At 37.9% G+C, this 14,922-nt stretch overlaps 1 protein-coding gene and 1 long non-coding RNA gene across 2 annotated transcripts in view; both read right to left on the reverse strand.

Annotated features, from left to right (window-relative positions):
- The window catches only part of pdgfc (platelet derived growth factor c), a 41,962-nt gene extending 36,172 nt beyond the window's left edge, over positions 1–5,790 (reverse strand). The window contains exon 1 of the mRNA XM_088009360.1: positions 4,209–5,790. Within this exon, the coding sequence (XP_087865486.1) occupies positions 4,209–4,380 (172 nt within the window). The 5' untranslated portion in view covers positions 4,381–5,790. The remainder of the gene's footprint in view (positions 1–4,208) is intronic.
- A 4,739-nt stretch (positions 5,791–10,529) lies between these two features.
- On the reverse strand, positions 10,530–11,636 carry LOC106914866 (uncharacterized). Its single transcript, XR_001417692.2, has 2 exons — positions 11,212–11,636; positions 10,530–11,074 (listed from the first exon to the last, which is right to left on the reverse strand). It is a non-coding gene; the product is annotated as an uncharacterized LOC106914866 (long non-coding RNA).
- Between the last annotated feature and the right edge of the window lie 3,286 nt (positions 11,637–14,922).

Consider the following 14,922-nt stretch of genomic DNA (forward strand, 5'->3'; position numbering starts at 1 on the left):
AACACTTTGATTTCCTCCATATGAATTTTACTTTGACTTGTACAACCTTTCAAAGGATTATCGTAGGTATTCCCTTTTCAGTATACATAAAAATGCCATATATATCAAAAATAACTTAAAAAAATTAAACTTTCCAATTTAATGCCTTGAAATTGAGCCTGTGTCTCTTTAAGAAGCTCCTGTTCTTTTCGACACTCTGCCTTCAGCATGTCATCTCAACAATGGTTTACCATTAAGCCGTTTATAAACGTTCTTATCAATATTGGAATAAGAAGTAGTTCATTTGCTAAACTGCACAGTTCCATCAGGTGTTTCCCAATTGCCGCTGCCGCTAGTCTGGAGGAACTGAGTGGGGGAGTTGAGAGAGAGAGGGAAATTATGAGTGTGAGGTACTCTGTGAAGAGGAAGCTCAACTTAGAGTCTGCGGCTCCAAGGAGATGAATTATAATTATTATTGGAGGATTTCTCAAACATGCATAAAAGGACCAAAGCAACACTCCAGGTATGTTTGTGATGGAGGAATAAAAACGTAAACTTTAAATTATACCCTACCGTTTAAGTGGGCTGTTCATGTCAATAAATGACTGATTGTTCCTGTTTGTTAAAAAAATCCCCACTGAAAATATCTTACTTGTTTATATGCTAGTATGTAAAGCACCTCTGTCCTGAAAGTATGCATACGTGGGACAGTGCACATGTTCCCCATAGGCCTGTGACTCCCTTAACCTTTGTCCTCCCCCCTAATCGCGTAATCTTTAGAGGAACAGCAGTCCCTGTGATCACTGGCTGGTCCAGTGGGGTGCAGACATTCCTCTGATGGTTCAGGGTGTACCATATCGGAATATCACAGGTAATCCTTATCTCCTAGAAATATCTCCTGCTAGATTCTTCTGATGAGATCTGGGCCTGTGCTGATGGCAGAGTGAGGCAGGGATGAAAACAAACCTTCCACGGTAAACACAAGAGAAACCACTTAACTCAGAGAGGTGATATGAGGAGGCGCCCTCTGAGATGACCTGTCTGATTGGGAAGCTGAGATGCATTCTCTGCTGGATGTGCAGTCTTGACAACTGGAGTCTGGGCCAGCAGATCATAGCTTACGGTAATGTTAGAGGGCACAGTGAACTCTACAGCATTAAGAGAAGCCATCATAGCTTAATAGCTCAAGCTCATACAGGCCAGGAAGTAATAAACTGAAGTCAGAGTGAAGTGTAGCTTTATAAAAAACTCTATTTGCAAAGATTGGAAGCATTGATTTACCTCAGCACAGCATTTTAATGATCAAAATATAAATGCCTATCATTTTCCTTGTCCAATATAAAATACATTTTATAGAAACACTTACAGTAGATCTCCTTTAACTGGCTGTAGAAAATAAATAATGTATCTCCTGAGGCTTTAATGAAGGGCCAAAGTTGTATTTTTTACACCTGTAGGGAAATGTTGTAAAAATTAGGTTTAACAGAACAATCCTTTCCAGTTCTTTAGGGAATCCTTGAATAATTAGCTTTTAAATAAAGTCATAGAACAACATGTTAGTATTACTAACCTCTCTTTGGTGATAAAAGTAGGTATATTTACTGTGGTTTGATAAAACTGGTGGCTGGGCGTCTGAAAGCCAATGAGTAAACATTACATTTATGTTTTTTGAGACTCATCTAAAAACAGCACTTTCCATGTCCCTGCTGAGAAAGAGCTATCCCTCAGCATGATCCTGCTACTGCCATATTTCACAGAGGAGATGGTGTGTCTAGGGCAGAGATGTTCCCAGATCAGTTTTTCTAAGACCCAATCAAGTCTCAAGTCTTTTCCTCTGATTCAAAGTGAAGTGTCAATTATCTAATGACTGAAAAAACATCCAGGTCACTTCTAACCCTGCTGATCCAGGTTCAAAATCCAAACCCGTTCCATTTGTCTTTTTAACCCTTAATTACATGAAACTACTAACTTTTATTCTTTTAATCTGCATCTACAGCAATATTCTTATTATTTCACATTTAATTTACTATCCAAATATATGTTAGACTGTTTTATATTATTTTCAAAATTGTTCAGATATAACGTCTGCTAATTTGAAAATATAAATAACATTTGAAATAGATTCAAATATGTTTATGTTCAACTTATTAATCAAAAAATATGTTTTTCTCTGTCATGAATAATTTAGCAGCTTTTTTAAAACTACTGTTCTATATTTAATAATCTAGCTTGGAGCATTTTCTTCTCTGGGGCCATTAAAAACTTCAGTTTTCAAAGTTTTTATTTAACCTCAATTTGCTTAGCTCACTTTTCAAAAACTTTTTAAAATATTGGTTTGGACATTTTGGTAAGTTTTATAACGGGACAGAATCTTTTATTCACAAAAGCATGAAGTCCAGGAAATGAAATGATGTGTTGATCTGGCCAGACGACTTTTAACCCTATTTCAGTTTGCAAAATATACACAGCCGAGCTGCTCTTCTAAATGACATATCTCTAATTTTCATCTTGTAAATATTAGGCATGCAGGTAACACACGAAAATGTCAAGTGCAATATTAAATTCCCAGAGCAGGAGGAAGATAAATGTTAATTCATGAAGACAATGTGCAATATTTAGACTGCAGTGTTAGAACCCTTTTCTTTCTTGAGTTTTGTCAAAATCATTTACTGTGACTGATGGTCATCTACACAGCACTCGCTCTCAGCTGGAGAAGTTCCCATCTGATATCTTATGGAGTCATCAGCAGCCACTTGCCAAGTTTAATACGACTGGGGACTGTAACTCTCAAAGCAACTACTACTAAACATGCCAGACAGGTTTGGCTCTCTCCCCACGATCTGATCAATATCACATTGTGTCTCAAAGCATCAGAAATCAAGTGGGGCAGCGTAGTGAGCATTCAGACACCGGTGAAAGGTCACAGGCTGCCTGACCATCTTCTCCTCCCTCATCCTTGTTGTGCTTCCCTCCTCAGTTGTCCTGATTAAACCTGGAAGTCCCATTGAGGGGGTCTGATTTCTCAGCCCTGACTGTTACTGTAGTGAAGTCACTGTTGCATGTCCTCCTCCTGGCTGATAAATGGATTTTGACACATCTACTGGAACTTACAACAAATACATCTTCTTCATCCTACACATATGATTTCACTCATTTGATTTTTAGTGAAAGTAAGGTTATTTTTAACCCTTTAGTATTTAGCCACAGGAAAATATTTGGTTCAAAGGTTTTGAAACTGTGGAGCACACGACTTGCTCATGGATTAGAAGCACTCTGTAGTCAAAAGAAGAAAAAACAACTTACCAACAATGAATAATTTATTATGTCATATATGGATAAGGAGAGTGTAATGCTTCATTCCCACATTTCTCACCCCACCGCACATCTAATTCCTGCCCTGATGATGGGGTCTGTTAATGATTGGACATCTCAGTAAAACAGGAGAATTTTACACATTACTGGTTATTAATTGTTTACTTTATTAACTCTACAACCGCAGATGCTATGACTTCTTAAAATTACTTAATTATTATTTTTGTTCCGGCAACATGGCATGATTGATTGCTTCATGCTGCTTTCAGCTTTTAGACATCCACACCGCAGCATAGAAAGGTTTAAGATGATACCTTTAATCAAAGGTCACAACTGTCAGTCATATAACGGCATGATGAGAGCTTAAAAACTTTTGATTAAGGTCTGAAAGATACTATTGTCTGCGGCCAGTGCTACACACTCCCAACTCCCCAAGCAACAAAGAACTTGGTTGTCAGAAATCCCATGATGACAGAAATGCACGTTTCCAGCTAGAGACAAACTTGCCCTTAACATGAGATGAACATAAAACATAAGAAAACATCTTTTCTGAATTAATGCTCTTGATCCCAGTCAGTTCAGTAGGTAGGTAAATTACATGACCTGGAGCAATTTCTGTTGGATGAATGGAGCCTTTTTTATCCTCACAAGGAAAACTTTTCCCCAGGGACGTGGAATTTCAGGAGGGTTTCCCCTCTTATGTATACATACAAGGGTAAATTTTAAAGGTAAAAGGTAATTTGCAACTTCTCATCCTGAGCAATGTTTGAACTAACTGAAATGCAACCTTTCACACAATTTCACTTGCATTTTTAGGAGTTACTGAAAGCCAAGTAAGAAGGAATCTATTGCTATGTCCGTGTGAGAAAGTTGCAAGGCAATGTGCACTTTAATAACTTTAAGAAAGACAGACTTACCGTTTGGCTCCTTTATACTTGAAAGTTGTAATTTGCTGACATCACTGGATTCGGCTTCGGTGCCATATTGTTGGAGAAGCGATGCAAGAAGGAATATTAATAAAAGGATCATTTGGATGAGTGGTAGTTGGCAATCACAAAGCTGGACTCTGGTCTGGATCACCACAAACATGCGGGACACAAGTGTAGTTTTGGACACATCTGGAGAGTACAAGCAATGAGTAAAATCCACATAATCTTAATCATAAATTCTTCCTCATAACACGAAAAAACATATAACTGATGAATGAGGATCTTCTCCGAGGCGTTCAAACTTGCTTCTGCTGCGCAGTGCGGGTGCGCACCTGTTGGCTCTGAGGAAAGTCGAATATTTGTGCTGAAGAAAGTTTAAGCAATTAAAATCCCAGCAACATGGTTTGAAAATCGCCTTTATGCACGCGTATCATCTATGGCACAGGGCGATCAAAAATACACAGATGCATTTCGGCTCAATTGCGCGCTCATGGTGTGTTCCACACTTCGTCATATAAATCCCGTCAGATCTTTACGCATTAGACCCAAAGCTCTCACACAGAGAGAGACTGCGACGGAGTCCAGCAACCTGATACAGTCCGAGCAGAGAAAACTATCCGGAACTCCGAGACGAGATCTGTTGTCTGGCGCAGTCAAGAGTCATAACTTGTAGACTGAGATAAAATATCGCTGCGCGGACGGGGTTGGGTTTTTGGAGACTGGCAACTGACGGCACAACAGGTGCTGCGCATAAAGCACAACTTTCCAGCCAAGGGAACTCCCCTGGATGTTAACCATTACGTTGCTGTCTGGGTCTATGATGTCCTTGGCCGTCCCATTCTGTCATCCAATGGCTTACTTTCCCTGTTTTCAAGCTTCAGGATTGAAAAAGAGAGAGAGAAAAAAAACATCAGCTTGGCTCGCAGAACAAAGACGGGATCAAGCTTTTGTAATAGCTTTGCAGAAGCATCTAAAGAAAGAAATGACACGTGGTCCAATTAGTTAATAAAAATAGAACTACATTAACAAAAACTACTAAATAAAAAAGTATAAAACTAAGATAACGAATAGTTTGTTTTTGGTTTATCCCTGTGTCTGAGAGAAAAAAAAAATATTTTCGTATTAGGAACAACCATTACTTGCCAAGTTTCAATTTAATCCACTTCATTAGCATTTATATCTTGAATATCTGATTGAAATAATATGAAGATATTTATCTTCATATCATAGGAGTATACTTTATTCTTCCTCACCTCACTGAGGAAACTGAATTATCCATAAAAGCACATTTAAAAAAAAAAAAAATTTTAACAAGCTACTTTAACTTACAGTGAATTGAAGTGAAAAAAAATGACCAATTGGATACTAAATTCTTTTATTGTCATGTTTCTGAGGAAGGAAATGTTAAAGGGCTTCCCAATTTGTTATATCAAAGCAGAGTCGCTGCTTGGAACAATACTCCCTCCTGTTCCCAATTTCCTTTTCTCTCCAGCACGGTGCAGTACCTCATCAACTGTGTTTCATGTGGTTCCTCCCACCCCACTGTTGGCTAAACCCACCAGTATCCCCACGCTGTAGGTTAAATCTGCTGCGGCACAGACACAACAATCAAAGGAGTTCTGGAGACATATTGAACCTATTGAGTTAGAGGCATGATGCAATGCTGCAGCAATTTACCCCCAGTCTCGCATAGCTCAGAACTACACAGCACTACCACCTCAAAGAGAGCAAAGAGCAGCCTTCTCTGTGGCACCAAGGTTTAAGGGAGAGTTTTTTGTGCTTTTAATCTAAGTGAACTGCTTGAAGAAAAAAGCATGGCACATTGATGCAGTCATTTCATAATTGTATTGCCCCTGTGGAGGGAGGCAAATGGAGGTCTTCATGTGATTTCTGCAAGGGCCAAGGCCCTTTTGTGTAAAGGAGAGTATCACATTCCAGCTCTGCAAGGGCCTGCAGCAGATGTCAGCACTTCACTTTGTGGAATCCCTCTCTTTTACACACACACACGCACGCACGCACACATTTATGTGCACAGTCTTTCACCCCAGGAGGTTCTGTCTGCAAAAGTTGAGTATTTTGTCTCTTTTTCCACATTTGATCACCACTTCCAGGGTGGTCTTGCAAAATGCACAGGCTTTGATACCAAGAAATAAAATAAACAGAGGAAATTAGGGACAAGGTAAACCATTTGGGTCACAGCTTATGGGCAGAGACATGTCGACTGGTGGGAGGGGTCACCATGTGTGTGTAATAGAGAAATCAGTCATCACCTCTCATATGAATATCGCTAGGTTTGCTTGATTACTTTGGATATTAATTGGTCAAACAAACACTTGCCCTCTTTCAATAATTTCTTACTAACAACTAGATCAAATATTACAGAAAATGGAAGTTTAGTTCCAAGAAGAGTAAATTAATTGCTAAAGCAGTTAGAGTTTATTCCAAAACTGTTATGCTCAGAGGGGCAAGACTTTTGAGATTACCAACATCTCTAGATTTTGTTCAGATATAAGTTTTATTTCCATCCTTACATCAAAAAAGTCAACAAAGAGGGGCAGATAACAGTTTCTGAGTGTTACTAGTTGGTCATGTAGCCTCTTTATTGTGTCAGTGAATCTCTGATGAGCTCTTGCTTATGAATGAACCTTAGAAAACATGCCCACTTTGGTATCAATTGCCCCAAGCTGCACTTGGCTTTGAAACCAGAGCCCCCTGGTGGTGCCCCTTGGGGCTACAGACAAGCACTGGCCCTAGTAGTATATGAACTTCTTCCAGTTCTTAGTTTTTCTATTGTTGGTAAGGAAATGTCAAAAGTTTGTTTAGACTAAATATTCTAATTTATTGTAATAAAATAATCCTATTTTCTAATATGCTTCTCTTGTGTAGGGTTAGGGGAGCTGTCATTTAAGCATATTTGATTTACTTTGTTAAACACTCAGTACTAATTCAGATTATGCAAGTTATTTTCAACTTTTTGAATTGTTTTGTCTCATTTTTATTAAAGAGGCAAATTAAGACTTTAAGTCAATTGGATGAATAACCAGTTTTTTTTTTAGTTTTTTTTTAGTGTTTACATGTAGAGGCTCTTCCAATCAAATAGAAATCAACTAAAATTAATCTGCTTGCATTTGAAAACTAGAGCTGGCCAATATGCTCTACTACTAGATAAAACAATCCAGCATGAACAGGTACTATTAAAACTGTTAAACAACACTAATACAAGAAACACAAGCAAACATTTAGACAAAAAAACTCACTCAAGTTTGAAAGCTAAAGAATAGAAACAAGCCTTTAAGTGGGATTTAAATATGTGAGTGTTCCTGATTTGAAGTGCCAGTCCATTTCATGCCTGTAAGACAAGAACTTTGAATCAATTCTAAAATAGACAGGAAGCTAGTGCAGGGAAAGTAAAACAGGAGCGATACGATCACATTTACATGTGGCTGTCAGAAGTCGTTAGGCAACATTTTTAACCAGCTGCAGATGAGAGAGCGAGGACTGGCTCCTACAAAAATAATCTGTACTGCTGCAATAATCAAGTCTGAAGATGAAAGCTTATATCACTCAAACTCTGGGAACAAAAGAGGTCTCGACCTTCACGAAAGACCTAAACTTGAAAGAAAAACTGTGATGACTGCTTGTGTTGTTTTTTCTAAAGATTATGAAAGATTACACCAAATGATTTTCTGAAGGTGTCAAAAGGTCAAAGATCAGTAACTGTGAGAATATTAGCTGATGGTAGATCTTTTATTTTTCCATCACTTAGTTTCAGAAAGTTAAGTCCCATCCACTAATGTCATTAAAACAGCCCAATAAGGAATTAGATGGTTCTACATATTTCTACGGGTTCAGATGGATCTGAGTCATGACATTGGCAGAACATCTGAGCTTGTCTGAGATGGGGATTGAAGGGATTTGCTAATCTAATTGATGTACAAAACATCCATTCACTTTACCACTGATTGGATCAAATCTCTTTCAGATTATGAATATATTGCTTTCTTACAAATTAGTTTTTCCCTGTCTTCTTTAGAATAACTCGCCAGATTTGGTTTCGATAAATATTTTCATTTGGATCAGATGTTTTGTTATTTTCATCTAATTTCTGTGTGAAATTTCTGCACTGATGTACAAGTTTTGCCTCCAGACGTCCAAAGAGCTCAAAGTCACTCAGTGGTTCTGACAAAGTGAACAGTCTCTTCTGACCCACATCTTTTGCTGTTCTTTGCTTGATGTTCTGATTCATGGATTTCCAGGAGGTCAAAACATGAAATGAAATCCCAGACATGCTCATAAGCTTTAGTAGGACATTCAGACACTTTACATTAAGTCACTATCAATCAATCAAATTTCATTTGTATAGTACATTTCAGCAGCAAGACATTTCACGGTGCTTTACATAATTAAAGAAGAAATAAAAACAATATGTGACATTAATAAATAGATGAAAAGTAAAGATAAAAACATCAAAAATATCGAAGACATCAAAACCCACAGTCTAACCCTAATTTAGCCATAAGCAACTCTGAACAGGTGGGTTTTAAGTCGAGTTTTAAAGGCACCCAGTGCTTCAGCTGCTTTACAATTTTCTGGAAGTTTGTTCCAGATTTGTGGTGCATAGAAGCTGAATGCTGCTTCTCCTCGTTTGGTTCTGGGGATGCAGACCAGAACCAGAAGATCTGAGGGGTCTAAGAAAATAAGAAAATATTGAACCAAAGTAAAACAGAAACAGCTGACAAAAGAAAAGGAACAAAGGAACACAGAAATGAGCAAAACCTAAAACCAACAACCCAACATCTTGACATCTGGAAACATTGTTTTAAAATAAGACTAATTTCATACACTTCAAGCCTTTATTTAATTCCACTTTTAGAGTAATCACATTTTGAAAAGTTAAACTATTCATCGTTGTCATTTAATTTTTTTATCCAGCTTATTATGCATTTCTCCTCTGTCAGTAATACAGTTCACCTAAAGCCTTATCCATGTATATTGATGTCCTAATATTCACAAGAGAGTTAAAAAGAATTCAAACTGAAGTGAGTAAATAAATAAAATGGTACCAAATCATTCTTGGCTGAATGTTGATGTAAACATGAAGTCACTGTTTACACCTTTTCGATTTTAGGACCATCATTCCTATTTTCTATCCTCAATTTTTCTACAAAGTAAAATCTTGTCCCCACAAAGTAACCTCCAGACTCAGATTTCTGGCTCGGTGCCCCTAATGTCATTTTAGTTAGTGTTGTACTTATGAAACATAAGCTGATGGGGAAGACCCAGCTCCCATTAAAACAATCTGCTTATTTAATGTTTGAAAGGTCAGATGCACCACTCTGCCAAATTTAATTATTCTGAGAACCTGCTCTCTGCAAATGAGAAATCTTATAATCAGGATGCCTGTACATAACAGATTGGAAGATGTGCTTATATTTGTGTTTTTTTTTTTTTTAATAAAATCATAATTAGCTAAGCATTATTTGAGCATGTATGCTATGAGTTTGGGGTTACTTGCATGAAACCTTCAGGGCAAATGGACAACTATAACCCATTTATAGGGCACTCAGAAATATCTTTAATTTCAAAATTTCTACCTCAAACTGTAACTGGAGGGTTCAAATGACACCTTTAGATTTTTCATTTGAGGCAGAAATTCAAGTTTAAAAAAGTTAGACGACACCATCATTGAAACCGATGTCAAGTTGGTAAGCAAAGGTCTTACTGCCAGCACCGATGGTTCAGGACAATCTTCTCGTTCCTGCTTTAAGTTGATCAGAATTCCTAAGAACTTCTACCTTCACAACAAACTGAGTGGGTTTGAATCAAAGGATTAGTAAATGTAAAGGCACTTAATCCCCACAGTTAACTAATGTGAGCCTGCTTTTCTTCCAAAGACCATCTGGACCTTGTTGGAAGAATTGCATCAACTTTTTGAATTTCTAGAAGAGTTGAGGAAAATCAGACAGATTTTCGGAAAATCAGACAGATTTTCGGAAAATCAGACAGATTTTCGGAAAATCAGACAGATTTTCGGAAAATCAGACAGATTTTCGGAAAATCAGACAGATTTTCGGAAAATCAGACAGATTTTCGGAAAATCAGACAGATTTTCGGAAAATCAGAGAAGAGACCCCAGAACTGCAACATAGAAAGATTGTGCAAAGAGCAATGATCAAAGATCCAGCTCTCTGTATGCTTCAGAAATGCAAGATGCTACTGGAGAAGATAAAATGCTGTCCAGTCAGCAAAAGGCGTCATCCTTTTGGGCCAGACTCTGGTACAGGGAGAAATTATAGACAGAAAAAGAGGTTAATGCAAAATTATTTATCAAAAAAGTGAATATGCAGATGGGTTCTTGGGACATAGTTCCAGCAGGGCACTAGAAAGCCTCCCCAACAATGTGATTTGGAGCCTGTTCTGGTCCCCAAATGCATTTTTAAACGAGTGTCACGTCTTACCTCAAAAAAAGAAGTTCCAAACCATAAACAGTAGTTTAATACAGGCACTGCAAAATAGCTTTTTCTGTGCCACATGCCATCTCCACTACTGCTTAGTTAACACCGTTTGAAGTCATTACCTTTTCTGTTTTATGACATCAGTCTCTTTATCATGTACATAAAGATTGAGTTGAAAGGCTTGTGGATTGCTAATCAAGAGGAAGATGCATAAAAACAAGCACAGCTCCGCCATCTTGTTACTACCTTCTCCTACCACATTGTGCAACACCCACTATTCACGTATTTTTGGTTCCCCAAAGTGGTGGAAACAGGCGTTGGCTCTTAGCAAGGCACTGAAGTTTGAAGGTACGTGAACCAAACCAGTTCAAGGATTAGAGTTTTCCTGGAGGAAAAGGCCTATGGGAGAAACAATAAGTGATCAGTTGGAGGTTTGAACATAATAATAATAATAATAATAATAATAATAATAATGAGCAAGGCTTAATCATGAGGAATGGCAGAAGTTCCAGGAAGAGGCGAGTCAACCCACAGACCTGAGGTTGGCAGGTGTTTGATCATTGATGGTCCAGTGATGGTTTGTGTCCTCTGTCCTGGTTGGAGGTGACGAGTAATGACAAGGCAGGTAAGTGGAGCGGTGGAACAGGTGAGGAACCAAGGGAGCAGCTGTGTGGGGGACGGCGAAGATGGGGAGAGATTAAGGTAGGAGATCTTCACACAGATACCAGGACTTAGCAAGCAGTTTGTTAGAGTCCTGAACTCATACATAAACAGAGGAATACAGTTTCTGTCAGTGGAGACAAGAAAAGCTCAAGTCAGGACTGCAGGGATCCTGGAACCAAAACATTAGAGGCCCGATTACAACTCTGGTGAGCAAAACAATCCAGCAGCTGGTTTAGGGAGCCAACTCCTCTTTAAGCACCTGCTGAGGAACCTTAATGAGCTGCAGCTGCGGCGCTTGCACCTGCGGTCACACCCTGGAGAGAGTGATGAGAGAAACAACAAACAGCCTCTACTCAGCTCTGAGGATGTGACTAGACAGTTGTGCAAAGTATTAATCCAGGGTACCAATAACTGCACAAGATATTTTCTTATACACTATTATTATGAAACACATTCATTTTCACATCAAGACAACCTGTAAGCAAATTATAAACAATAACCAATTTAAAATTGTTTTACAGATTCCATCAGACTCTCTGCTTTTTGATGTAATTTATCCTGTAAGATGAGCTTCTTTAGCTTCCAACTCCTGTGATAAATGTTAAAGTTTTGTGCACTAAACCTCTCTGGGTTTAGTCAAAGATCCACACATCACTTCTAAAATAAAAACAGACACAGTACCAAGAAGTTCATAGCCAATTAGACATGCGTCTGATGACACCAGTGTGTCTCCAGAAGTGAAGTAGTAGCACAGGGGGGATTTGCATGCCAGACATTATTAGATCGCATCAAACTGCATCAATCCAGCCTGACACATTCCTGGATCTGCACCCTGTTGTGCAGCACACCCAGCTTTAAGAGCCAGATTTTTCTTTTTTAACCAACACAAAAGAGTCTTTGAGTTCAACTAATTGTATCTTTAGTGTAACAGAACCATGGCTTGGGTCATAGATTATTTATCCATATACATGTGGATTTGATTAACTTGTCTATGTAAATAAAGCCAGAAGATGTGGGATCAAACTAAGAGAATCACTGTGAACTAAAATTGTGGATTAAATTATTTCTGTTTTGTTTCCCAAAATATTTCATTTTCACTGATGAGACCAAAGGTCAGACTTGTATGTTTCTTTTCATAATTGAAAAATAATACAAAACCTTCTGGATAATAAAACACATTTCTGGGTAGAAAAGTTATGGCTGTAAATAATATCCAGAGAATTTTTTGTGTTAGGGTTTAAAGGGTTTAAAAGGATTTGAAACAGATGAAAATCTTTCAGAAAATTATAATTAATCTTCATCAAATAAGTTTTATTTATGAAGACTGACTCAGATTTCTTCACTTCATCCAACACTTTAATATAAAACTTGTTCTTGGTTGTGAGTCAAATAAGTTAAAAGTGAGCGTTTATAAATGGTGCATGTGATTTAAATTCAGAGGCATTGTGTTGGAAAATAAACGTATGTTTGTGAAAATATTTTATAGTCACACTGTGGGCAGATCATCCACAAAACAAACTTTTGAAAGATTGGTGTTATACGTAGCAAACCCTGTCCACACTGTGTTGCCTCCAGTTTCCTGCTTGTTCTGCATTTGGGTCCTCAGTTCTACTTGGAGACAAATCTACCAACCACTGCAAACATGAAATTCACTTTAAAACTTGGATTCAATTATTTCTTTGATATGTTCTTAATGTGATGTAGTATAATTGTAAAATATATTTTGATAAAGAATCAAGCACCAGAATTCTTCTGTCCCTCTATTTCACCATAAAAATGATAATAAAATCAAAGTTTATTTCTACATTCAGTTGCTTAACTTCAGTCATATAGAAATGAATAACAATACACTGGAAAATATATCTTGTATTTTTTTAAATTTACACTGATAAATAATAAATATCAGCACCCCCACACATGTGGAGGAATATGATGACAATGATCTAAATATATTTTTTTATTTTTTTCCCCCAGCAGTTTCAGTGAGCTGAAATTTCTTTAGATGTTTCCACAGATATAAAACTCTGCTCAGCACAGAATGCTCTTCAGTTTGAACAAATATTAATTTTATATCGCATAAAAGTGCTGTGTAGTACATGATCCATGAAATGACTTTATACACAATATCTTTTCACTAACAGAATGTAAAAATCAATAGTATGAAAATGTTAGGTGAATGCTTTTTATTTTTAGAATGATTTGATCTCTTGCCAAAAACTCTACCTTAAAAAAATAAAGGATAGTAAGTCATCAGTGCATCTATTCTTTATAGTGTAGTTACTTGGAGGGCAATTATATCCCTAAATAACATCTCTCCTCTAACTCGGACATGTAATTTAATGGACAGACTAAGGACTCAGAGGACTTCTGTATCGCAACAGACAGCGTTTTACATGTAGAAAAAGAAATCTGTTTTAGTTTCTTTTTACCATAGTACTTTACTATAAGGAAGAAAGTACTTGCTTTAATCACTCTTCCATAAAGAAAGGTTGCTAAAACGGGCAACTAATGTTTGCGCTGCAGACAGATTCACCGCCACCAAATTCACAATTTGATTTTATTTCGGGGTATCAGCTGAAATAAAATGTTTTTACTATTTTTATATATTTAGTTATGGAAACATGTGAAAGCCATTTATTATATTTTATAAATATAAAATATATTTTATATTTATTCACTACTCTGTGATAGTCTATCACGTAAAATCCCAATAAAATACAGTAAAGTGTGTGGTGGGGTTCAAAGGGTATGAATACTAGTGCAATACAGCGTGATTTAATTTTGTGCCACAGTTTCACCTATCTGACGATATTAGGTCATACATTTTCTGAAACTGAATTCATTTATTGTCTCATTTTAATCCTATAAATCCGATCTGCTAACTGGAATAGGGTTGAATCCATGTTCTCGGAGACATGTTCATTCCGTGGGTCTGATCACGTCCGTGGATTTCTCACAGAAGCTGCTACAGATAGTGAACCGTCACGTGTGTGACAGCATCTCGCTCAGCTGGCGTCACGCAGCCGCCGCCGCCGCCGACCAGGAGGCGGGGAAGCGGCTGTCCGTGGTGCTGATGGCAGTGATGCGCTCCAGCTACACGCTGCCGCTACTGCGCATGTTGCATGACAGGTACACAAGCCTCCATCTTGGGCATCCCGAGCTGAGGCGAAAGGGCAGCAGCCATATACACTCTGATTCCAAAATAACAATAAGCGGGAGCGGGAGAAATAAACACAAAAATTGGCAAATTGCCGAGATGTAACTTTTCTTCCCTGAAAATATCCGCTCAACAATTTGCTTCTCAGAGGTGAGCGGAGAACAGGATGGGAAAGAAAATCAGCGACTGGTCTGCGAGGCTCTGATAGGGTTTTATTTTTTTAACAGTCAGCTGTTCTGGATTTATCTTTAACAAGAGGAAAACCAAAACGGTAAGTGGAGCTGTGCATGTTCAGTGATTAACAGATAACATGTTTTTTATATGCTCATAGCATGACGTGACATCACACCATCGCCTTCACATGCATAGGCATCTTCTTCCTGCGACCCCCCGTCATGGTGGTCGCTGTTTAGTTCCCACTCCTGTC

This window comes from Poecilia mexicana, unplaced genomic scaffold, assembly GCF_051168715.1.
Source record: "Poecilia mexicana isolate PSO_F unplaced genomic scaffold, ASM5116871v1 scaffold_10, whole genome shotgun sequence".
NCBI classification, from domain to species: Eukaryota; Metazoa; Chordata; class Actinopteri; order Cyprinodontiformes; family Poeciliidae; genus Poecilia; species Poecilia mexicana.